At 45.5% G+C, this 24,920-nt stretch overlaps 1 protein-coding gene across 3 annotated transcripts in view; it reads right to left on the bottom strand.

Annotated features, from left to right (window-relative positions):
* ITM2C (integral membrane protein 2C) overlaps positions 1–17,206 on the bottom strand; it is a 46,181-nt gene extending 28,975 nt beyond the window's left edge. The window contains exon 1 of one of the 3 annotated variants that reach the window (XM_084638299.1): positions 16,743–17,206. In XM_084638299.1, coding sequence (XP_084494425.1) covers positions 16,743–16,844 — 102 coding nt within the window. In that variant the 5' untranslated portion in view covers positions 16,845–17,206. Of the gene's footprint in view, positions 1–15,965; positions 16,104–16,742 lie in introns of those variants that run through there. The other 2 variants (XM_084638297.1, XM_084638298.1) reach the window with 2 other exon arrangements.
* Positions 17,207–24,920: the final 7,714 nt, after the last annotated feature.

The following is a 24,920-nucleotide window of genomic DNA, read 5'->3' as shown; positions in this document are numbered from 1 at the left end:
AATCTTTAATATGTCTTCAGTTGGACACAAAAAACCATTATTCACTTCCAGAAATCTTTCCCATGATCCTGTCATAGGGCCATGCCACTTGGATCATGCTCCTGCGGCAGGCCACAGTATGACCAGCATGACTGCCTCAGGTTCCCTTTTCAGTGTTCCCTGAAACAGTCCAGTCTCTTAGAGCCATCAGCCCTGGCTGGGTTAATTTATTACCAAAGAAAGCCCCCCGTGCACAACACTCCTCCCAGCTCCATAGTCCCAACACATTAAATACAGCCCCAGTGTTCCCCTACCATGCCCTGGCATCTCCCACCTCACCCCAGCTCTCCAGTGCAACCCCGGTGCCCACCACCAGGTACACCCCAGCTCTCCAGCACAGTTCTTGTACCAGGACATGCACTTCGGCCGTTCTGACTGGAGCAAAACCCCACTCTTCCCAGCAATAATCCCTACAGTCTCTCTGCTGGAAGCATCCTTGCCAGGGAAGCATCCTTCACTCCCCCGACCCTCTCATGGTTCCTCTGGGTCCAGCATTCTGGCCCTGAACATGTCAGCAGGTAAGCTCCTCCGCTACTACTCTTCTGCCCTCACCAGCCCCTAGCTCCACCTCAGACCCAGCAGGCAAATCCCTCTGTTGCTGCTCCTGCCTTCAGTCCTCTCCAGCTCTCTGGCCCAGGCTCCCTGGCTTAGGGACGGCGACCAGCAAACCCCTCTCACTGCTTTCCTGACTTCTCTCAAGTCCCAAACATATAGTCTCCTATCCAATTCCTCCCTCCCAGGGAGAGCCTGCAGAGAGCTTTCAGCAGGCCCTCCATGGGGAGCTCTCTGCTCCAACCTCCTAACTGAACCCTGGTCTACACGGCACAGTTAGGTCAGGATAAGGCAACTTACATCAACCTAATTATGTCAGTGTACACACTACAGCCTTGTCCCACAGATGTAAGTGCCCTACTACACTGAGACCTGGTCTAGACTGGGGGTGGGGGAGCGTGAATAACTTAGCTGAAGTCGACATACTTAGATCTACTTACCATGGCGTCTTCACTGTGGTAAGTCGACAGCTGACACTCTCCCATCAACTCCGCCTCCACCTCTCACCCTGGTGGAGTACCGGAGTCAACAGGAGAGAGCTTGGAAGTCAATTTATCTGCTACTGGATGAGAGTGGGAAGCCTGGGGGGCAGCTGGGCTCCTGGCAGGAATCTGTGTGGAGCGGAGAGCCCTGGCTTTCAGACCCCCACACTGCCACTCTTCATTCAGTGGAAGTGCTCCTGGTGAGGACACGGACACGCCCCACTGACAGAAGGAGGGTAGTGTGGACATCAGCCACACTATGTTAGGTCAACTTAGGGCTGCAGTGTAAACATGCCCTGACTTTCACCAGGACTCTCCAACTCACTGGGACTCTCCCTAACCTTCTACAGCCCCCAGGTGCTGCTCTGCCCTCTTCATTGGCCAAACTGGGAGCATTTGTTCTGTCACAGAGGAGTTGGATGTGCTTCAGTTACAAGGGCCAGCTACCCTGTGACAGACCCTTTCTGTAATTCTCTGTGTAAGTTACACTGACTGCAACAGTATCTAAAAAAGCTTGACAAAATAAGTCTTGCACTAGAAAGTTTACCACACACAGGAATTGTTTTCGGTTTTTAAGAACCCAGTGAGACAAACTCAGTCTTCTCAGGTTTGTTAGCAAGAGTCTTCAGAGTTAGGGGATTAGGTGATAGCTCACTAATGATCTAGACAGCAAAGGAAATAAAATCAGGGACGGGGTTTTTTTGTTGTTTGTTTGTTTTTTTAAAGCTAGAACAGTATTTGTCAAAACTGATGACTCTGTGAGCTAGCATGCGTAGCACTAGGAAAAAAACACCAGTCTCACAAAGGAAAATCAATCTTTCCTGTAACCTCATGCCTGTCCAAACAAACAGTAAGCACAAGAATAGATCACTTGCAAAAATGCATCTAAAGACAATGCATCCTCCTTAGAAAGGACCCAGTTAGATTTTTTTCTGATCTACAATTAGTATTTTCTTAACTAGAAGAACTGCCCTCACTTGAGCAGCAGTGTATCATAATAATCAAAACACCGGACTTCTGAACAAGTCATTGCCATATGGATAGACAGAAAGATAGGTATACACCGTATATTTTTATGACAGAGGAAAAAGACTTAATAAACAAATTGGGGAGTGCGTGGGGGAGAGCAGCAATAGCAGTGTTGCTATTATATGGCTCCCAGACCTCATGGAGAGGTGGCGATCCAATTAACACCTTTATGGGATTGAAAAGAAAAGGCTTGATTTGACTTCGGAGTTTAAAATTGGGTTGAACACAATCTGATTCACCTCCTCCATCCTAATATTCTACATGTCCCTTTTAAGAGATGGCTTCCTCTTCAGTGGGCATGGCCAATCAAACAGCTGTGTTCTACTAGAACCAAAATAACGCTGATCACTAGTGAGTGGCTCAGGAGCGCAAGAGGCAGAAATGTCATGGGAGCTGGTCCCAGCCAAAGGAGAGAATTCATGTCCAGATGAGATCACTGAATAACCATTAACCTCATTGTATTCAGAAAATATACACAATCCATCTCTTTCAATTAGCTTTCCTGCAACAATTCCTTCTCAAACAAGTAGACAGACACATACCCCACTCTCACACAAACCACGACAAAAAAACCCAACTACTTGTCAAGCTATTTTGCCTACAGGTAGGGAAAGGAGAGACTGCTGTTATTTCTAAATACTTGGGAAGTGCTCAAATACCCCAATGACAGGAGCCATATAAGTAGCTGAGATAGAAATCTCTAATAAGCATTTCTATCTCAGCTACTTACTCCAGCTGTAACAATGCACGGTCATGAAGGTAATGGTCAGAGAAAATAATGACAGAGAAAGCGAGAGAGAGGTTTCAACAAGATACAACATGATAAATGTATTTTGATTATAGTTTGTAACATAGGCTTAGAGAACCACAGGACTTGTAGACCAGCAGAGACTACTCTGTGATATAGTACTTAGAAATCTTTGTAGGGTGGAAAACACCAAAGAAACCCACCACAACAGCATTTAAGTTCAAAAAGAACTAGTTAAATGGAAATTAAAAGGAAGAGTCACAAGAGCGAAATGCCTGCAAATTGCCTGGAAACCTTTTTTAAAACATCACAATAGAGACTCAAACTATATGTATACCCAAAATAAAATAATAAAAACAGTAAGAGTACCCAAAAAAACCCACCATGGCTAAGCAACAGAATAAAAGAGGCAGTTAGAGACAAAAAAGAATCCTTTAAACATTGGAAGGCAAATCAAACTGAGGAAAATAGAACAGATAAATAGAGCATAAACTCTGGCAAGTCAAGTGTAATTAGGCAGTCCAACAAATTTGAAGAGCAACTAGCAAAAGACTCAAAACTAACAGCAAATCTTTTTACGTACACCAGAAGCAGGAAGCCTGCCAAACAACCAGTGAGGCCATTGGATGACTGAGGTACTAAAGGAGCACTCAAGGAAGACAAGGCCATTGCAGAGAAGCTAAATAAATTCTTTGCCTTGGTCTTCACTGCACAGTACATGAGGGAGATCCCCACACCTGTGTGATTCTTTTTAGATGACAAATCTGAGGAATTGTCCTAGATTGAGGTGTCAATAGAGGAGGTTCTGGAACAAACTGATAAATTAAACAGTAATAAGTCACTGTAACGGGGTCACACTCACCTCTCGTGAGCGCTCCCTGGCGGAGTGTGTGCCCCTGCACTCTCTCTGTTTGTGGTGGGTCTTCAGTGACTCAGCCCTCCGGCCGAGTCATAAACAGTCAGTCTCACAGATAAAAGCTACACAAACCCCTTTTCGGGTACAAATCCAACAGGGGCCTCTCTCAGTGCCCTCTGTAATGTCTCTCTCAGTTTGTCCCCGCTCCGGAATAGAGCAGTGCCCCAGGGCTCCTTCCCTGGAGGCAGCGTCTTTGCCCTCTAAGGGCCTTTCCGGCCCAAGCTCTTCAGCTGGGCCACTACAGTTCAGTTCCCCTTCTGGGCTGCCTCAAAGTCCAGGCCACTTTCCCAGTCTCACCCTCTATTCCAGGTCCCAGCCTAGGGACCCTATAGATAGCAGCTGTCTGCAACATCCCTTTAAATAAACTGTGTTACTGCTATAATTCCCTGGGCCACTGCCCCATGGCTCCCGCACATTCTTCACCCTTATCTCAGGACCTTGTCCTTGTGGAGTCCCAGTAGCCAGCCTGGAGCATCATCCACCCTCCTCCACCTCTAGCAAGGAACTGAACTCGTTCTGGCCCTGCAGCTCTTCTTATACCGACCTGCTGGGCCCTGATTGGCCGCTTCACACACAGCCGCTTTAGACATCTTGGAGGACATCTCTACTGCCCTTTTCTGGGGCAGGGTGTGGCAGAGCCTGAAGGCTTAATCCATCCCATCATGGTCATCAAGACTAGATGGTATTCACCCAAGAGTTCTGAAGGAACTCACATATGAAATTGCAGACTACTAACTGTGGTATCACTATCGCTAAAATCAGCCTCTGTATCAGATGAGTGGAGGATAACTAATGCTACACCAATTTTTTTAAAACGCTCCAGAGGCAATCCTGGCAATTGCAGACTGGTAAACCTCACTTCAGTACCAGACAAACTGGCTGAAACTATAATAAAGAACAGAATTATCAGACACACAGATGAACACCATCTGTTGTGGAACACTTTCAACATGGCTTTTGTAAAGGGAAATCATGCCGCTCCAATCTATTAGAATTCTCTGAGGGGGGTCAAACAAATATGGACAAGGGGGATCCAGTGGATATAGTGTATTTAGACTTTCAGAAAGCTTTTGACAAGGTCCCTCACCAAAGGCTCTTAAGCAAAATAAGCAGTCATGAGATAAAACGGAAGGTCCTTTAATGGACTGGTTAAAAGACGGGGGAATCACTTTGAAAGAGATCACTTTGATCATTACCTGTTAGGTTCATTCCGTCTGGGGCACCTGGCATTGGCCACTGTCGGCAGACAGGATACTGGGCTGGATGAACCTTTGGTCTGATCCAATATGGCCATTCTTATGAAAGAGTAGGATTAAACATTTTTTACAGTGGAGAGAGGTAAACAGCCATGTCCCCCAAGGATCTATACTGGTACCTGTGCTGTTCAACATATTCATAAATGATCTGGAAAATGGGGTAAACAGTGATGTAGCAAAGTTGGCAGATGATACCAACTTACTTTGGACAGTTAAGTCCAAATCAGATGGTGAAGAGTTACAAAGGGATCTCACAACACTGAGTGACTGGCAGATGAAAACAAACCAAAACGGCAGATGAAATTCAATGTTGACAAATGCAAAGTAATACACATTGGAAAACATCATCCCAACTATAAATACAAAGTGACGGGGTCTAAAGTAGCTCTTACCACTCAAGAAATGTCTTGAAAGTCATTGTGGATAGTTCTTTGCAAACATCCACTCAACGTGCAGCTGCAGTCAAAAATAACTAAGACAATGTTAGGAACCATTAGGAAATGGATAGGTAATAAGACAGAAAATATCATAATGCCACTATATAAATCCATGATATGCTATTAGCCAAGATGGTCAGGGACGCAACCTAATGCACTGGGTGTCCCTAAACCTCTGACTGCTAGAATCTGGAACTGGATGACAGAGGATGGCACACTTGAAAATTGCCCTGTTCTGTTCATTTCCTCTGAAGCATCTCACGCCAGCCACAGTTGGAAAACAGGATACTGGGCTAAATGGACCATTGGTCTAACCCAGTATGAACATTCTTATGTTCTTATACTACTGTCTTCAGACAGACTGGCAGAGAGCTTACTGCATCTCAGAAGGAATGTCTCAAACTTGAAAAAGAAAACAAATCACTCTTAAGTGCCCTGGCAGGCATGGGGGAGGCAGCTGGATCTCTACGTTCTACATAGAGATAAGCTTACTGCCTCTCTCTCACAGTCATTCCACTCATGCTTATTAAAATGACTATCCCTTTTTGAGACACTTAACTATATCCCCATGCTTTGCCACAATGCTTATTGTACTACCAACTTTTCAAGGGGAAAGGTACAGTAAGGAAGGGAGGTAAATGGAAGATCCATTTTCATGCTAGAAACACACGTATTTACAATTTTGTATTGACTTGGAATCCTGTTCAGTTTTTAAAAGAGTGTACTCGGATTGAGGGTTCACTTTTAAGAAACCAAGATTCACAGGCTCAGAAATCCTCCAACACCTCAACCTACATCTCATTTGCTGAAAAAGATTCCCACATTTCTAAACCTAGTATTATTTAGCACTTCTGCTAGGAATAGCTTTTTTAACAACTTTTTTCTCCTCCAGTTTTAGCAGCAGCCTATATTATCCTTGATTAGAATATCCAGCAACAATGTCTAAAATCCAGTTAATATCCTATCATTCCACAAGAGCGGATCCTGCAGGAAATTGTTGCCATTTCTCAAACAATGCCTTTCCAATCCTCCCACCTCTGCCTGCCCTCCCTCCCCTCTCCCCAATGCACTGGAAAACTGATAACCAGAGACCATGATTCTTTTAAAATATCAGATTCTGGTCTCATGACCAATGCAGCAAAATAAAGAGAAAGTTCTTTCAGCCCTACTGGATATGTAAGACTTGGGGATAAAGAAAAACAAAACATCTTCAAAGCAACATCTAATTTACTTTAACATGGTGAAAGTACAAACAACTTCAGAAGCTTGAACTCGACTCTAATGCTTGTAAATAAAATTAGATGAGTATATTCAAAATAAACCTACTTAGATGTCACATACTTGTGTTACTGTCTCTACTATATGTTGTTATTTACATCCCCTTCTCTTTGCTCCCCAGGTTGGGACTAAGATGTGCACTCGGTACACTTGCACTGGGTTCAATCTCAGAGGACCCCCTGACCACTCAGTCTGAGCGGGCGGCATTGCAACCTGGCCTACAGGCTCATAGCGCTGCTCAGGTTTGACCTAGCCATCCCTCTGCTACGATGGTGTGGCAGACAGGCCAAATTTGAGTGAGGGTGATCATGACCTGGCATACGGGGTCAGAGTGTTGTTAAGATTTGGCTTGGCTGCACCTGCATCATGACAGCTGGATGCCAGCCCAAACTGAGTGAAGGGGTGGAAGAACTGGGGGAGGGCAATTTCTGTAGTGCACAGGGCCCCCAAATTCTTTAACCCCCGGCACTGCTGCTCCACAAGCCATCCTGCATGGAAGTCACACACCAGAGCCTGACTCTCAGGATATGAGGGCTGGAACCATACTGGCAGAATGACTTTGGCTAAACACCGTGGAACTGCTAATTTTGACCTGGTGTTGAGCAGCTTTTACAAGTAGGCAAAGCATACCCTGTAGCCATCTAGGTTTTTATCATGTGCCCATCACCACAGAAAATGTATTAATTTAGATGGAAAATATGAGCTAAAGGCATTAACATAACCCGTTACTGAACATGAAAACAGTATTAAACAAGGTCTAGGGCTTGGTATGCAGAGACCTCAGCCTGTGTAGTACCATGGCAAACACTCCATTAAAATTCCTGTTAACCTTTATTAAAGATACAGAAAAGGACAAACAGTTAAAGCATTTGAAATGTAAAGCATTAAGTAAGGTATGCATTTTAACAACATTTCTTGTTCCCTTTCCCTTCAGCTGCAGAGCATTTCAGAAGGAAAACAAACCCTTGTTTGACAGTCTCTTAGATGGCTTTAAAGATGGTAATAACTAGGTAAGAGAAGAAATCAGTTGAGATGGACTATAGCTGTTGTAGCTCTGCTGTTAAAATCCAATCCCGTTTTATCTCGGGTAGTAATTGGGAGTCAGCTGGATCCAGTAAGGGTGGCAATGTCATCTGGATCCCTCTCTCTGGCCTCGTCTCATTAAGATACCTTTCAGGATCAGGCTGACAAAGGCTCAGGGTTGCAGGAGACATGGGGGGGATGGCAGGCATGATGGCAAAGCTTGCTCCAGTAGCCTCCATCTATTCTTTCCTTCTGGGTTGTTGTTTTTCTCACAAAAGCTCTTTGTTTTAAGAACCCAAAAAGGGAGTGATGGGCGGAACAATCTATCCCCTCATTATTTTGTCCATTAGTTAAGCCTAATTCCAATATACCAATTTTGGCTCATTAATTTATAGCTCCACATCTCCTGTTTTTAACAAGCATAATTTCAATAGTCCTTGAATCATATCAACTTGGCCTTTTTGTTTTGACTAATACAGTTATTTTATCTCCCTTTTGTACCTTTTCACATCAACATTTGTTATTTAAGTTATTGAAACATCTTAAGAATTTGTACATACTTTTTTCAATACAGCTCACAATTCAGGTAAACTCATAGTCCCAATTTGCACAACATACCCTAGCACCTAGTGTCACCTGCACCAGAATCACTTCGACAAGCACTTCTGCCAACGTGGCTTGGACAGTGCTCTTCTGAGTCTCCACTGAAGGCTTAAACCAAAAGAGAAACCTCTTCCTGACATAGAAATAACTTCTATAACAACTGGAGAGGCCAAGAGAAGTGCAGGTTGAGAAAAACTTATGTTTAAACATATATCTTTGCCACCTCTACTCTACACAGATCACCAAGAAAACAAGGGATGTTGGCTAACTGGTCCCATGGCAGGAATCACAGCTCCTTGGGAACACATCACGTCACATATGAAACTTAGCCACCCTCAGAGCAGCAACTCTATAAACCTCAGGTGAACCCCTCAGCTGAGAGAGACAGAGTTATTAGTAAGTTCAGGGGCAGAGCCACATCCAACCCTCCCTGTCTGGAGCATGAGGGAAAAAAAGAAAGGAGAAGAAACCAGAGTGGATGTGTTGGCTTGATGCTCAGTCCCCACAACAGGAGACAAAGCTCACCTCACACTGTGGCACAGAGGAGCTAACCTTCCGCATTTCAAAGTGACCTTTTGTTTTTTATTGGGATATTGGATTATGGCAGGTTTCAGAGTGGTAGCCGTGTTAGTCTGTATCAGCAAAAACAACGAGGAGTCCTTGTGGCACCTTAAAGACTAACCAATTTATTTGGGCATAAGCTTTCGTGGGCTAGAACCCATGAAAGCTTATGCCCAAATAAATTGGTTAGTCTCTAAGGTGCCACAAGGACTCCTCATTGTTTTTATTGGTTATGGCAGTCACTGGAGTGAAGAAGTACAGTCACCCAGGAAGAAAATCCCCAAGGCCCCATAATTGACAGAAAAGGAATTTAGGCCTTTTTTCACTGTTAACGCCTTAATAGCCAGGTAACTCATGCTCACAGTAAGTACACCCTGTTACTCCAACAGGCAGAGTTATTCTTCTTGTGCTAGTTGTAATCATCATCAGAGCTGTTACAGTAGGTGCTAGCAACTCTTCAGGGAGAAAATCGGGATGCCACAAAAGGAGGGTCCATCTGACATAAGGGAAGCCCAGAGGAAAGGATTTTGGCTCCAGCAAGGGGTTCAGGATAATCACAGGGCAGCAGACATGGCCGCACAATAAGCACTTCCAGCATCACACAGTGATGAACCGAACAGCCATGACTCAAAGCCCACTGAAGAAAACAAAGATTCCCATGGACTTCAATGGACTTTGGACCAGGCTCAAGATGAAAAGCATGAATACCAATTAAAAATGTTAGGTCCCAGTCCTGTTCCCATTAAATCAATGGCAAAATTCCCATTTGATGTCAATAGGAAAGGGATGAGGTTGCTAGCTCTTCCAATGCTAGATAATTCCCTACACCCACACCAAGTTAGCATATTGCCCATTTTGTGTCAGGAAGAATTGGTTGTTTGTTTTTTTTTACATTTAAAAATTTCCCCTTCCTTAATTCCATCCAGTTACTCCCAGCTGTATCCCCCTCCTACATCCCCAGCTCCCTCAGTCCATGCTAAGTATTTCTGCTCCCTCTCTGTGTTTACAAATATTTGAAAGGTGTTGGTGAATATCTCACAGATCTAATCATTATTTAACAATGCTCTTCAATCTTTCATCTTAAATCAATCCCTCAAGCCCCTGATGATTTTGACGACTCCTTTCTGCATTCCCTTCAACTGACATCTATCTCCCTGGGAAATTAAAAGCCAACAGTTGAACACAAATATCAGAAGGGTAACCATGTTAGTCTGGATCTATAAAAGCGGCAAAGAGTCTCTTGGCACGTTATAGACTAACAGACGTATTGGAGCATAAGCTTTCATGGGTGAATATCCACTTCGTCAGATGCATGTAGTGGCTACTATATGCACTACATGCATCCAACAAAGTGGGTATTCACCCATGAAAGCTTACGCTCCAATACGTCTGTTAGTCTATAAGGTGCCACAGGACTCTCTGTCGCTTTTACAGTTGAACACAGTATTTGAAGTCTAGTCTTACCAGAGCCATATTGAGCCCTATTGCCGTCCCGCTGACCGGGCTGTTAAAAGTCTGGTCGGCGGCACAGCAGGACTACGGCAGGCTCCCTGCCTGCTGTGGCTCCGCACAACTCCTGGAAGTAGCAGCACGCCCCCCTCCGGCTCCTACATGTAGCCTCCGGCTCCTCTCAGCCAATGGGAGCTGCAGGGGCACGCCTGTGAACAGGGCAGCGCACACAGCCACCAGGCCATGCCTCTGCATAAGAGCTGGAGGGGGGACATGCCGCTGCTTCCAGGAGCTGCTGGAGGTAATGCCACCCAGAGCCTGCACCCTTCACCCCCTCCTGCGCCCCAACCCCCTGCCCAGCCCTGATCCCCTGCCCGCCAAACCCCTCGATCTGAGTCCGGAGCACCCTCCTGCACCCCCAACCCCTCATCCCCAGCCCCACCCTAGAGCCCGCACCCCCAGTGCCCCAACCTCCTGCCCCAGCCCTGATCCCCCTTCCACCCTCCGAACTCCTCAATCCCAGCCTGGAGCACCCTCCTACATCCCAAACCACTCATCTCCAGCCCCACCCCAAAGCCTCAGCCCAGAGTCCCCACCCATATTCCAAACCCCTCAGCTCCACCCTCCAGCCTGGAGCCCTCTCCCACACTCCCAGCTGGAGCCCTCACCCAGCCCAGTGAAAATGAGCAATTGAGGGAGGGTGGGAGAGCGAGTGGGGGGGGGCGGGCTCTCAGAGGAGGGGCGGGGCAGGGCAAGGGTGTGCGGTTTTCTGCAAGTCAAAAGTTGGCAACGCTATCTTCCAAATCCCCTTATCCCACTTTCCCATAAGAGATTTTTAAGAAACCCATTACTCCAGATCTTACACCATCCTTGTAGGATAGTTACCCACTACTACTGGGGTGGAGAGCTGTGGCCATCACGGTTTAGGTCTGTTAATCTTGAGTGCCTTTTTTAAAGTCCGACTAGACAAATCTTTTGACTTTACATGTGTGTCTGATCATACACAAACAAAAGACAATAAGCTGTTTTGTCATCAGTGTATTTGAAAATACCTGCATATATAACTGTACTTTTCCACTTCAAAAATCAATCTTGTAGTCTGACTAAAACTCACACTGAAAGCAGTTAAGTATCTTGAAATATTTTTGAATAAAAGAGAATATAAGTCATTCAAATGACTACATAACCTCAAAGACTATTGCAGCCACACTCAGCAAGGCTACGTTAATGACAAGTAAACTGTTTTCACTACAAAATCATCAAATATTGTGATTGCCTCAAAATTATGTGGATTTTCTGATTGAGTTTGAATTACGTCTCTCCAAATGAAATCAATCACCTCAACTGTGCAGCAGGGAAGTACAATGCTGCATCACTTGGGCTTGCTGTCAGACTCCTCATTTACTAACTTTTTGTAATTAGGGGTCTCCGAAATTCATGGCCATGAAAATTGCATCACAAACTATGAAATCTGGTCTCCCCCGTGAAATCTAGTATCCAGCCGCCCAGATCTGAAGACAGAGCAGACAGTGGCGACTACTAGCCCAGCACCCAGCTCTGAAGGCAACACCGCCAACAGCAGCAGTGCAGAAGAAAGGGTAGCCATACTGTGGCCCCCTTACTCCTTCCCCTACAAACTGGTTGGGGGGCCCAGCTTGAGAAACACTGAAGAGAAATCACACATTTTTCATGGGTCAATCACAGGATAAATACCAAAATTTGCATTACATATCCACAAAATTTGCTATCTATGCCATGACCAACCCACAAAAAATGTGTTATTTCTCCATAATTTAAGTAGACCCCTATTTATAATGTATTAGAATCTCAAGGGTCTGCTTTTCTCCCCGTCACATCTTTGCATCTACCCAAATTCACAGACTAGTGATGTCCAAATTCCATCACTTTCCAGCCCCATCTCCTACAGATGGGATTGAAGTTCTTGGGGTCACAAGAAAAAGAGCACACAGAACCTTGTTTCTACATCACCAATGTCATTTTAACACAAAGCAGCTGGAGCACAGAGGGTGAAAGAGCAGGAACTTGGCACAATGCTTGTTGCTGCCAACAGAAAACCCAGCATTGAATGATAAACCCCACTGAGTACGTAAAAGTTGTTCTGTTATACAACATACGCACACAAAGAAATATGCCGCCTTTTGGTCCAGTTAGCATGTGTTACACACACAAGATAGTATCAATAAGTATCTAATCCTTTAAAGTATGGTTCTAGTCTGGAAAGTGACATCATAAAAATACCACTCTCTCACACGTTCCCTATGTCCATTCATTAGCATTTCTGCTTACTTCACTGACTTGGTGCACCTAACTTTCAATTTGATCACAAATCTTGCAATATTTGGTGTTTTTCTTAAAGCCCCAACTGCTGGACTCCAGAGATTGCTCAAGAGTCCCGGCTTTCATTTTAAAAAAATAGTATATTTCTTCGGGGCTGGAGGAAAAAATAAAGCTTGAAAACATGACCCAAGTGCATCCTAAAGGCTCAGAAACCAAAAGACAAAGAAGAATGACCCAGCATTTGTTTTTGTTTTAAATCTTGTGATTTAAGCCAACCTCATGATTTTTGAATGCTTGGTGTTGGTAACACTGCTGATTGAAGTACGCTTTTGCTACTTTTTAACTCCTGTTTTCAAAGACCAGAGGAAGGAAAGATGAATCCTATTCTGACTCATGCAACATCAGCAAAATTACTAAATTCCAGTTGTAGAAATCTTTATTGCAGATGACATGCGAGCCAAAAGAGACCCGCTTGATTTTTCAATTCTAGGTTGAGTTTTCAGGGTTGAAATTTGGAGGAAGGAGGAGGAGAAAGAGAAATAACTCTTATTTGTGAACTGAGCAAACTGGATCTGGAAACCAGGGAGAGACCATAAATGGTCATGCTTTATATTAAGGTTCCATTTATACATAGCTTATAAAGGGTTAATAATTAATAGATGTTATAAGCATGTTACACAGACACTAACAATATGTTTTATGTATAGTTATAAGCACATCAGTAGGTGGTGTTAGAGAAGATCATAGTTCTGATCAACGTATTGACCTGCTAGACTCTAAAAATTAAATAATTTACTAAATCACCTCTTAATAATCCTTTATAAATGGAACTTTCATAGAGAATTCCACAATCTTGTTTTGACAGAGACACTTTCCAGAGCCAGAATGCACTTCAGAACACCCAGTTTCATATTAACAGCATGGATACATCACAATTTCTCTCAACACGGTGGGATATCAGGATGTAATAAATAATCAAACTTTGCACACACTTTCAGTGATTTGTGAAGAGGTGTAAAATGTTGCTTAAATGCCACCATCTGTTTCACAAGCATTTTAAACCAGATGGTGTTGTCATTTACGCTGGTCCTGATCCTGTGAGTTGTTCAGTTCAGGCAGACCCTCCACACACACACCTGCATGGACCTTTATTAACTTCAAGTGGGGGTCCACCCGCAAGGAACACCTTGCAGGATTAGCACATAATAGTTTATGTGATTTGAGGAGCACTTGAAGTCAATATTGTCACATATGGAAAGGAATCTTTTTCATGTAGGAATAATTCTTCATTCCAACTGAGAGGTACCATATACACAGCCACTAGCATGCAATAAGCACTGCCGATTACCACATTACCGCATTCCCTGGTTGGGACACATCAGCCTCAGTTAGATCCCAGGATCCCAAGAACAACCTTGTACTCCCAGGAGGTAATAATACCCCCATACACCTCTGTGCCTGGCAGGAAACAAATCTCCACAGGCGCGGCACAGCGCCCCCCTCCCCCACTTCCCTTTAGCTGGTGCCTCACTTTGTGTCCATCCCAATAGTCGCCTCTGTGCAAGACCTTTCCTTTCTCAATCATCCATCACCAAAAGTAAATCAAAGCCAGCAAAGTAAATTCAAGACAGGAACATCAACTCCTATTTTGGAAAAACTGAACAATCTGAACACAACTGTGCCATACTCTTAGTTACACTTTATCACTACTTCCTCCCCCTTGCTCCTAATCTTGCCAAGACCCCAGAATTTCCCCAAGACCCCAGATTTTCATTTCTTCCACTCTCTTCTCCACGCTAATGATAAACCTCAATCAAAAGATGTTTTAATTTGATCATCATCCAGGAACAATTAGCCCCAGATCACCTCCACCCAAGTGTATGCCTAGGGCCAAAAGGCATTATTTGCTGCAATGTTTGTATTTATTGGTCTCATCTTGTATTTTTATTGCCCAAGCAGGACCACTCCCTACAATAGGATGCACAGCTGCCTCTCAATGTGCCCATTTCTCACCCTAGGACAAATCAATGTCCACAATGCCATACAGCTTTGACTCTTTCAGAGTGTCTGCTCATGCAAGAAAATCACAAGCATTAGCTACACTGAGCCCTCCCCCCCCCCAAAAAAGCTTACAGAGTATTCACATCCGGTCAAACTTGGTGTGGGCAGGGAGGTGAAAAATGGGTATAATTAATATTAAAAGCTGCCCAATGCCTCTGTTTTTCCCTTGCTACCATCAAGCAAACACCCAATGTCTCCCCCTCTCACATCCCAGCTTCTCCCTGATTGAGCAGTACAATTATAATCTTGTACCTATGTCATCACAATCTGTTGCCATGGAACTGGCTGATGTCACAAATTCAGCATTATATGACTTCAGGAACAGGCAGAAAAGAATGGGCCCTTGTTTCAATGGGCAGCCCTTTAATAGCAAACGTAAGTAAGGCCAGCTATGGGGGTGGGTGGAACACATGTTACTGGGACATCCGGACTCGTTTACCTGACAAGTCAACGGTGTGCCAAGATCTGCTGATGTTTTTTTCATTCCAAGTCCATCTAACATCCAGACAAAGGGGGCTGCAGTTCACAAGAGTCAAGGACAGTTTCCTAACTAACAGGGACAAAGACAGTGCCCACCCCAAGGACTCAGCAGGATATCTGGAGATGGGATAGGTTGGGTTGGGTTGTGGGGAGTTGAAGGAGGAAGAGATCTCCCCATACAGACTCAACTATCTAGAAACAAACTAACAACAACAACAACAAAAAAGCCCAAATGGTAAAGGGGGCTGTTTTATTTATGTTCCAGGCAGGCTTTGGAGTCAGGGCTATTTAAATCTCCAAGGGAAATGACAGCCATTCCTTCTAGGTAAGAGGGAAAACGTGCAAAGGAAAGATCAAACACAACTGAAACGCAGCAGGACTGCAGCAGAGGAGCGGGGTGGTATCAAGGAAGCCTAAAACGAAGCAAAAGCAGGGACCCGAGCCATCGTAAACATCATTTCCGGGCTCCCCGACTCTACCAGGCCACTACCGCCCAGGGGGGTGGAAGAGGTAAACCGCCTTCGCAAGCAGGATTTCACTTTAAAAGCTCTGTAGCAAAATAAGAAACCCAAACCAGGGCGGGAGGCAATGCACATTTTTTACCGAGCCAGCACGCGCTCTCTGTGCTCCAAGCTCGCTGCTCCGGCTCTGGGGCCTAAAATGACCCCACAAGCCCCCTGGCCACCAAGACTAGCAAAGCACAAGGGGGACGGGGGGCTGAAGGGGGAGAAACTCGGGGCTCCCCAGACTCACCATACACAGAGGAAGCAAGCACAGATACATTCTGTAGCACCTTCCCCCCAAACAAGCTGGACTAGGGATGGGTTAGGAACCGGGTAGGCGATGGGAAAACGCATCTGGACACCCAACGCTGCTCATGGCAGGGTGGCGCTGCCCTGCCTGCAGCCCCCAGCGCCAGGCTCAGCGTGCATGGGGGCGGGGGAGGGGGGCGCTCCCCTGCCTGGAGCCCCCAGCGCCAGGCTCAGCGTGCATGGGGGCGGGGGAGGGGGGCGCTCCCCTGCCTGGAGCCCCCAGCGCCAGGCTCAGCGTGCATGGGGGCGGGGGGGGGGGGGCGCGCTGCCCTGCCTGGAGCCCCCAGCGCCAGGCTCAGCGTGCATGGGGGCGGGGGAGGGGGGCGCTGCCCTGCCTGGAGCCCCCAGCGCCAGGCTCAGCGTGCATGGGGGCGGGGGAGGGGGGCGCTGCCCTGCCTGGAGCCCCCAGCGCCAGGCTCAGCGTGCATGGGGGCGGGGGAGGGGGGCGCTCCCCTGCCTGGAGCCCCCAGCGCCAGGCTCACCGTGCATGGGGGCGCTCCCCTGCCTGGAGCCCCCAGCGCCAGGCTCACCGTGCATGGGGGCGCTCCCCTGCCTGGAGCCCCCAGCGCCAGGCTCACCGTGCATGGGGGGAGCCCCATAGCCCAAGGCACGGGCCGCCCACAGAGCGGCCATCCCGGCTCCCCGGGCACCGCGGCGGCTGGCGGCGGACTGCGCCCTGCTGCTCCCCGGGCCCGGGGCAGAGAGCGCCCCGACTCACCGCGCACGGAGGCAGGAGAATTTCCGAATGGGCCCCATCGCCCTCCGCCGCCTTCTCCGGCTTGAGCCCGGCCGCCGGCTGCGGGAAGCTGATCTTCACCATGGCTCGGCGCTGCGCCCCGGGACAGCCCGCTCGCGCCGCCGCCGCCGCTCACCCCCGGCAGCACCGGCGCAGGCGCCGCAAGCCAGTCCCTGCAAGAGTTAAGGGCCGCTCCGTGCTTCCCCTCCGGGCACCCGCTCCGCGTTGTGAAACTGGCCTCTCTGGGTGGAAACGGCGCCCCTGGGTTTGTGGCTCCAGGGGATGGGGGGAGAAGAGGAGCTCCGTGCAACGCACCAGTTACACACCCCTGCAGCCTTTCCCAGCGCGCTGGGTTTGCAGGGCGCCTTTTGCGCTGCAGGAGCTGATCAGACGCATGAAAAAGTTACAGCGTCTGTAACCGCTTAGCCAAGGAACGCTTTATCCCATTCCTCTTTGTGCCCTTTTCTTCCCTCCTACTTACACTCCCCTCCCCTCTGCGTACAAATGACAAAGATTTGGATCAGTTACATGGATAAAGTCTTTCCCCTATCATGGCTAGAGTCACACTTGCCCTGAATTAGTCCTAATACAACACACAACAGTGGAAGCTGGGCTTTGTTTTCTCACTTCAGTATTCCAGTTTAAAAACAAAAATTGTCATGCACTTCTTAAACGTATTGGGAAAGCATCCATCACTAACCAGATCCTGGTACCTTTCCTGGCGTTTACTAACGATTTGCCCCAAGAGTAGTTTAACAACTCCCATGAGACCACTCATGGAGTAGGATACTAGTCAATGTAAGAATATCTAATCTAGCCCTAAATGTTAAAATAGTGTAGCAGCTGGCTTAAATTGGCAAACCCAACAGCTGAAAGTTAAGGCTGGAGTTCATACTTGATCACCTCCATTGTTTAGGGATTGCAGAGACTTTTGCATACCAGATGTGCTACATTAATAATAAATAATAAAACTTAGCACTTCTATAACAAAACATCCTAGATTCAAGAGAGACAATGGGGGAGGACACAAACTCTGCCTAACCTTGCTTTTCTCCATGTAAGAGAGAATGCTAGTTGTTCATGGTTTTATGCATTTATTTTACTCTCTTTTCAGGCTTGTAAGTTTAGGAAAAATATTTCTCATGGAGGCATTGTGATCTATGGTATAAATATGCATTAGATAACTCAAAGGTATATACAGACCAGATTCTTCAGATACAGGCTGCACCCCTATATGTGATGCCCCGATCCCTGTTCCACATAACATCCTCTCCTCATGCGAATCCCCCCTAAAACCAAAAATCAATCCTGTATTGCCTTTGGCCTACAAGAAGTGAGTTAATTTACCATTAATAAATAAGTCTAATGGAACAAACATGATGTGCCCTTAGCATAAATGAGCAAACACTTGATTTTATCAGGGTAAACCTTATCTTTTCGTATTCCTTCCCCTCCATTACACTCACTACTTGTGTCATGTCTAAAATTAGGCCCTCATCCTGCAGTCACTTCACTTGGACCTTAGGTTGCATGGTCTTCAGGGCAGGGACCTCTGCCTTTGTGTGCCTAGGATGCCTTCAGGTGCTGTATAAAAAATACTAACAATGTGCAGCACATATCTTCCTATATTTTGGGGAAAGGGCTTGATTTGACAAGATGTTTAGTAATGTGCACCACTGAAGAGCATACTCAAGCTCTGAATGTTACAAGTTAAAAATCCATTCTTATACATATACAGATGATTACTGCACCAGCCAGTAGTCACATTTCAAACGTCAACTATCTATGAGATTTGTTTTCTAGAACACAACCACTATTGGACCAGCTTTACTCAATATGTAGCACTTGAACCATATTCATACAGGTCTCTGCTCAGGTTTGATAAGATTAGACATCCTCAGAAGGATGATGTGGTATTGGCCTCAGGAAAAAATATGGCAATGTATGGCCCCAATCCTGCAAAGACTTATGCACTGCAAGTAACCACATAAAGTCAAGCCAGTAAAGTTAAACATGTGCATATGTCTTTAAAGGATCACAACTATTCATCTTTTCCTAAGGCAACCACTCAATCAGTTTCATCAGGATGTCTCTAAGAACAGCCATACTAGGTCAGACCAATGGTCCATCTAGCCCAATATCCTGTTTTTCGAGAGTGGCCAATGCCAGGTGCTTCAGAGGGAATGAACAGAACAGGTAATTATTGAGTGAACCATCCCCTGTTGTCCATGCCCAGCTTCTGGCAAACAGTGGCTAGAGACACCCAGTATACAGGGTTACATCCCTGGCGATCTTGGCTTATAGCCATTGATGGACTTTTTCTCCATGAACTTCTGTAGTTCTTTTTTTAACCCAGTTATAGTTTTGGCCTTCAGAACATCCCCTGGCAATGAGTTTCATAGGTTGACTGTGTGTTGTGTAAAGTAGCACTTCCTTTTGTTTGTTTTAAATCTGCTGCCTGTTAATTTCATTGGGTGACTTGGTTCTTGTGTTGTGTAAAGGAATAAACAACACTTCCTTTTTCACTTTCCCCGCACCACTCATGATTTTATAGACCTCTGTCATATCCTCCTTTAGTCGTCTCTTTTCCACGCTGAAACATCCCATTTTTAATCTCGCCTCATACAGAAGCTGTTCCATACCCCGAATCATTTTTGTTTCCCTTCTCTGTACCTTTTCCAATTTTAATATCTCTTTTTTGAGATGGGGTGACCAGAACTGCCATTATAGTGAAGGTACCCTTTGTTTTCTGTCTTTTAACCAGTTATTGTTCTCTGAGAGAACCTTCCCTCTTATCCCATGACTGCTTACTTTGCTTAAGAGCCTTTGGTGAGGGACCTTGTCAAAGGCCTTCTGAAAATCTAAGTACACTATATCCACTGGATCCCTCTTGTCAACATGCTAGTTGACCCCCTCAAAGAATTCTAATAGATTGGTGAGGCATGATTTCCCTTTACAAAAGCCATGTTGACTCTTCCCCCCAAAAATGGTGTTCATCTGTGTGTCTGATCATTCTGTTCTTTACTATAGTTTCAACCAATTTGCCTAGCACTGAAGTTAGGCTAATAAGGATCTTTGCAGGATCAACTCCTAAAACAACAGGTGCAGAGGGACAGGTGAATGCAATCATTATTTCTGCCCGTATCAAACTAACAAGTGAAAATGTCAAATACTTCAACCTTCATTTCGTCCATTTTATAAATGTCTTAAAGAGACACTCAACTTGAAACTAATCAATTTCACCAAACTTAAGACTTTCAGGGAAGTTAACTTGCCTGTATCTACCCCCCACCTCCCAATTTTTTTTTAAATAAAATTGATGTTTCCTCACATGTTGTGTCAGAGTTTCTCATTGGTATGCTGGTCCTCAGGAGCCAGTGGGGGAAGTCTCAGAAGGCCAGGCTACCGTGTTACAAGAGCTCTGCAGTAGATGTAGATCTAGAGCATGGCAGAAGCAGACACAGAAAGAGAAAGTGGTTCTGGGGAAACAGGTGGTTTCTGGGAAAAACCCAGGTTACTGTTTGGACCCAGGGGGTTCGGCAGACTTGGACTCAGATTGCTAGCCTCAGCGGGTGCCGTACCACATTGCTATTTTTACCAGGAGTCTATCTATGCTGGGAATCACACCTCCCAGGTGCAGTGTAGACATATCTGGAATCAGGAGCCTCGTAATGTAGGGTAGAGCAGGGCTCCCCTCTCTGGAAGAAATGTATCTTATCATCCGCCTCTACCTTTAGAGTAGGAGAGATACTGGTAGGAAGAGGAGGCATTGCTAGCCTTTCCTTGTGGTAGGGAAAAAGAGAGCAGCCTGCATTCCAGGCTGCAGAGGAGGGTTGGGAGAAAAACCCTCACCAGTTTTATTTCAGTTTTGTTTAACTGTCAGACTTTGTCACAAGGCAGGACCGGAGCTCATTTAAAGCCAGCTCTGGGCTGCAGCATGCTACAGGCCTACACAAACAACAGGGGGAAACTGATTCATTTCCTAGTGGCTATACTGAAACCATTTGTATACAAAGTGCTGAGTAAAGAACTGCAGATGCTGGCCAGTGTGCTAAATAAAGAAATCAGAAAAAATATACTTTCTAATCTCTTCAGTGGTAGTAACATTTGTTAGTTCAGGGGGGAGGGATAGCTCAGTGGTTTGAGCATTGGCCTGCTAAACCCAGGGTTGTGAGCTCAATCCTTGAGAGGGCCACTTTGGGATCTGGGGCAAAAAAAACATAATTGGGGATTGGTCCCGCTTTAATCAGGGGGTTGGACTAGATGACCTCCTGAGGTCCCTTCCAACCCTGATATTCTAATGATTCTAACAATAGGCTCCCAGCATTTTCAGGTGGAAGTGAGCTTACCCTGCTGTCCCTTATGGGCTATGTCTACACTCTGAGCTAGGGTGTGAGTCCCCTGCTCATGTACACAATTGCACCAGCTCTCACTGAGCAAGGACGAGTCTAAATAATACAGTGGAGCTGGGGTAGCATGAGTAGGGGCAGCAGCAGCATGGCTTAGCCGGGCTGAGTACGTACCCACTGCTACTTATACTCATGTTAGCTCAATGAGAGTATGTGTACACGAGCAGGGGAATCACACTCCTAGCTTGTAGTGTAGACATAGCCTAAGTGTTACATTTATTTTATAATAAATGTGTTATGCACATTTAAAAAAATCTAATGTGATTAATTCTGTGGCTCTCTGGGGCTCCAGCTGATGACAGAGTGACTTTCTGGCTGTGAATAGCTGAATGCTGCTGCTTTAGATAATATTTTGGACTAACCCAGTGCTGAACTTCATTTGCAGAAGGAATTGTTGGCAGTGATTAAAACTTGAATCGTAACAATCATAATACTTAGCACTTAGCTACCATTTTACAATTCTGAAACATTATACAGACATTAACTAATGAAACCTCACAACACTCCGGGAGGCAGGTAAATGTATCAGGATCCCTGTTTTAATACACAAAAAGTTTAAGGCCACAGTTTTCCAAAGTAGCCTCCCATTTGGGAGCTCAATTTGAGATATCATGGACCTGGATTTTCAGAGATGCTGTGCACTTAAAGGCCCCAGGCATCTCAAGCTGGACACTCAAAAAAGTCAGCACTTGGGGGAGGGCGAGGGCGGGAAAGGTGAAAATTTTGCCCTAAGTGACCTTGCTGATTCACCCGGGCTTAGAGTTCAGGAATTCCTCTCCCCAGCCCTATGTTCATTCCATTAGGCTGCGCAGTTTGAATAAAATTTCTGACCTTGCCAATAATTTAGCCTTTTGCAATTATTTTGGCCCTGCTGCCATACTAATAAATGCTCTTGTTGATAAAAGAACCCCCTGTAGTGGTAACAATGCTGCTTTACTTATCCCCACTCAAGTGATAAAGAAACTATCCAACATGTCTCCTTCTGCCACACAAGAAGTCAGAGATCAAACTCAAAACTCAGGGATCAAAACAAGAATAAAGCTAAATCTCACAAGAAATGCTGATAAATAACAGTGATCGTTCACACAATGCCCTCTGATTTATTTAAGGCCAGGCACTAAGAGAACAACCTTCTTATTCATATATTGTTATTAAATATGAATACCACCATTGCACCCAAAGACCCAAATCCAGATCAGGGCTCCACAGCCTAAGGCTCCATACAAACATATATGAAATTATGATTCTTGCCCCATAACACTTACAGTCTAAAGCACCAGTCCTCCAATTTTATCCATATGGGGAGAATCTGCCGACATGGATCTGATTGCAGAACTGGGGAGAGAAGTAATGGAGGTTTTATAACATTCACATTTGAGAAGGATGGTGAAAGAATTAAGCATGAGGTTTCTGAAGCTAATTAATGAAGTCCTGATAGAATTAGTTTGTTGATTTGCTAGGGAGAAATGTAATGAAAAGTAGCATAATACAGTGTTTTGTTAGCACAAAAACTCCCTATAGTGATAACGTTTCTTTACTTCTTATGCAACCCAAATGCTATCGATAAAGAACAGAGCTACCCTGGCTGCCTCCTGTGTACAATAGTTCATGCTTTTTTTAAACTGACAGGAATGCTGAGCCAATGCACCAGATTGACCGCACTGAAGGGTCGAGTCCCCAGTTCACAGAACAGATACTGTGGCTGAAGCCAATGTTCCCAGATAATCTATCCATTCTCTCTTATGAATAGGGCCCTACCAAATGCACGGCCATGAAAAACACGTCACAGACCATGAAATCTGGTCTCCCCCCCGTGAAATCTCGTCTTTTGTGTGCTTTTACCCTACACTATACAGATTTCATGGGGGGAGACCATTGTTTCTCAAATTGGGGGTCCTAACCCAAAAGGGAGTTGCAGGGGGGGTCACAAGGTTATTTTAGGGGAGGGGTCACAGTATTGCCACCCTTACTTCTGCTCTGCCTTCAGAGCTGGGCGACTGGAGAGTGGCGGCTGTGGGCCAGGCACCCATCTCTCAAGGCAGTGCCCCCCGCCAGCAGCAGCGCAGAAGTTGGGGTGGCAATACCTTACCATACCATGCCACCCTGACTTCTGCGCTACTGCTGTCAGATCTGGGTGGCTGGAGAGTGGTGGCTGGTGACTGAGGGCCCAGCTCTGAAGGCAGCAGGGCAGAAGTAAGGGTAGCAGTACCACACCAGGCATCCTTACTTCTGCATTGCGGCTGCTGGCAGATCCGGGCTCCTGGCCAGCAGCCACCGCTTTCCAGCTGCCCAGCTCTGAAGACAGCATCGCTGCCAGCAGCAGCACAGAAGTCAGGGTAGCAGTACTGCAACCCCCCTACAATAACCTTGTGACTCCCCCCCCCAACTCCTTTTGGGGTCAGGACCCCTGCAATTACAACACCGTGACATTTCAGATTTAAATAGCCAACATCATGAAATTTATTATTTTTAAAATGCTATGACCATGAATTTGGTAGGGCCCTAGTTATGAAGGACTCATGTCTAGGGCTGAGTGGGCAGTTCAGGCTCCTTGCCTCCCCTGCTGGCTCTGTGATAATGTCTGCAATTTGGAAAGACTGAAACCAACAAACTGTGTAAAAGTCCCAAGTTTCCAACACGACGGGGGGGGAACCACTATGTTGGAAGTTATGGAGTCTGTATCCAGGGCTTAATTTGAGCCGGGGCTGAACCCCAGCACCTCTAGGTGTGGCAGTTCATAGCCCTGGGTTTGCTGCATCCGTTATGAATGTAAAAACATTGCTTAAGCCCCGGCAGCTAATTGCTTGAGCCCCCACACCTCTTTCATTACACATTATGCACTGTCTGCATTATCAGCCTTCTTTCCCCCTGGTTCCTGAATGGAGCCAAAGTCAGTCAGCACGGCTCCACTAGGTTTATTTCATCATTTGTGCGGGTGAGTCAATGGGAATACGCACAGACCCCAAACCAGTTTGCTAGTCAGAAGCTCTTGTGAAGACAGCAGGAACACATATATCATTTCCATCCCACACAGAAATGGTGGTCCAGCTGGAGGTGCTTTCTTCTCAGTTACAGTACAGTGAATTAAAAATAAAACAAAAAACAATCTTCATAGGTCACTGGATGTTTCCCGAGAACAGATTAGGTTCTAAAATCCTTAACTGCTTCAGTTATTTTAAATCAAAGCTTTTTCATTCAATACAATTGACACATGTCCTTCTGATAAACCTCCTCTTTTTTTGTTTATATACCTATATAACTAGCCAAGTCATTTATTTTAAATGTGTTAAGAAAAATCACTCTGGCCATCATATGCCAAGTTTCAGGGTACAGCAATTTTTCATTAAGAAACACACTCCAGCTACAAGCCCACTCGTCTGAGTTTTTTTAAATATAAATGCTGATACAAACTTAACCTAAAGTTGATCAGTAGCATAGTTAAAAAAAAAATGTTCCTTTTCTTGCATGGGAGACCAAGAGGTGTTTCATATAAAAGATCTAACTGAAACCTACCATCATTTCTATTATTCAGTGGCAGGTTTCAGTTTAAAATTGCCACCCCCTTCACTTTATTAAACACCCCCGATACTTTATTAGGCCACAAAACAAAGTTTCTAATCGCCTGTATGCAATTAAGTTGAATCCCAGGAACAATTAACTTGACCGATCTTTCATCAAATACACCAGCATGCTAGCACTTCTGAAGTAATGGATCAGTGAGGACTTTATAAACTTTTATTGAAGAAGCAAC

Source organism: Lepidochelys olivacea, assembly GCF_965140295.1.
Source record: "Lepidochelys olivacea isolate rLepOli2 genome assembly, chromosome: 9".
NCBI lineage: Eukaryota > Metazoa > Chordata > Testudines > Cheloniidae > Lepidochelys > Lepidochelys olivacea.
This window is presented reverse-complemented; position numbering and strand designations above follow the sequence as displayed.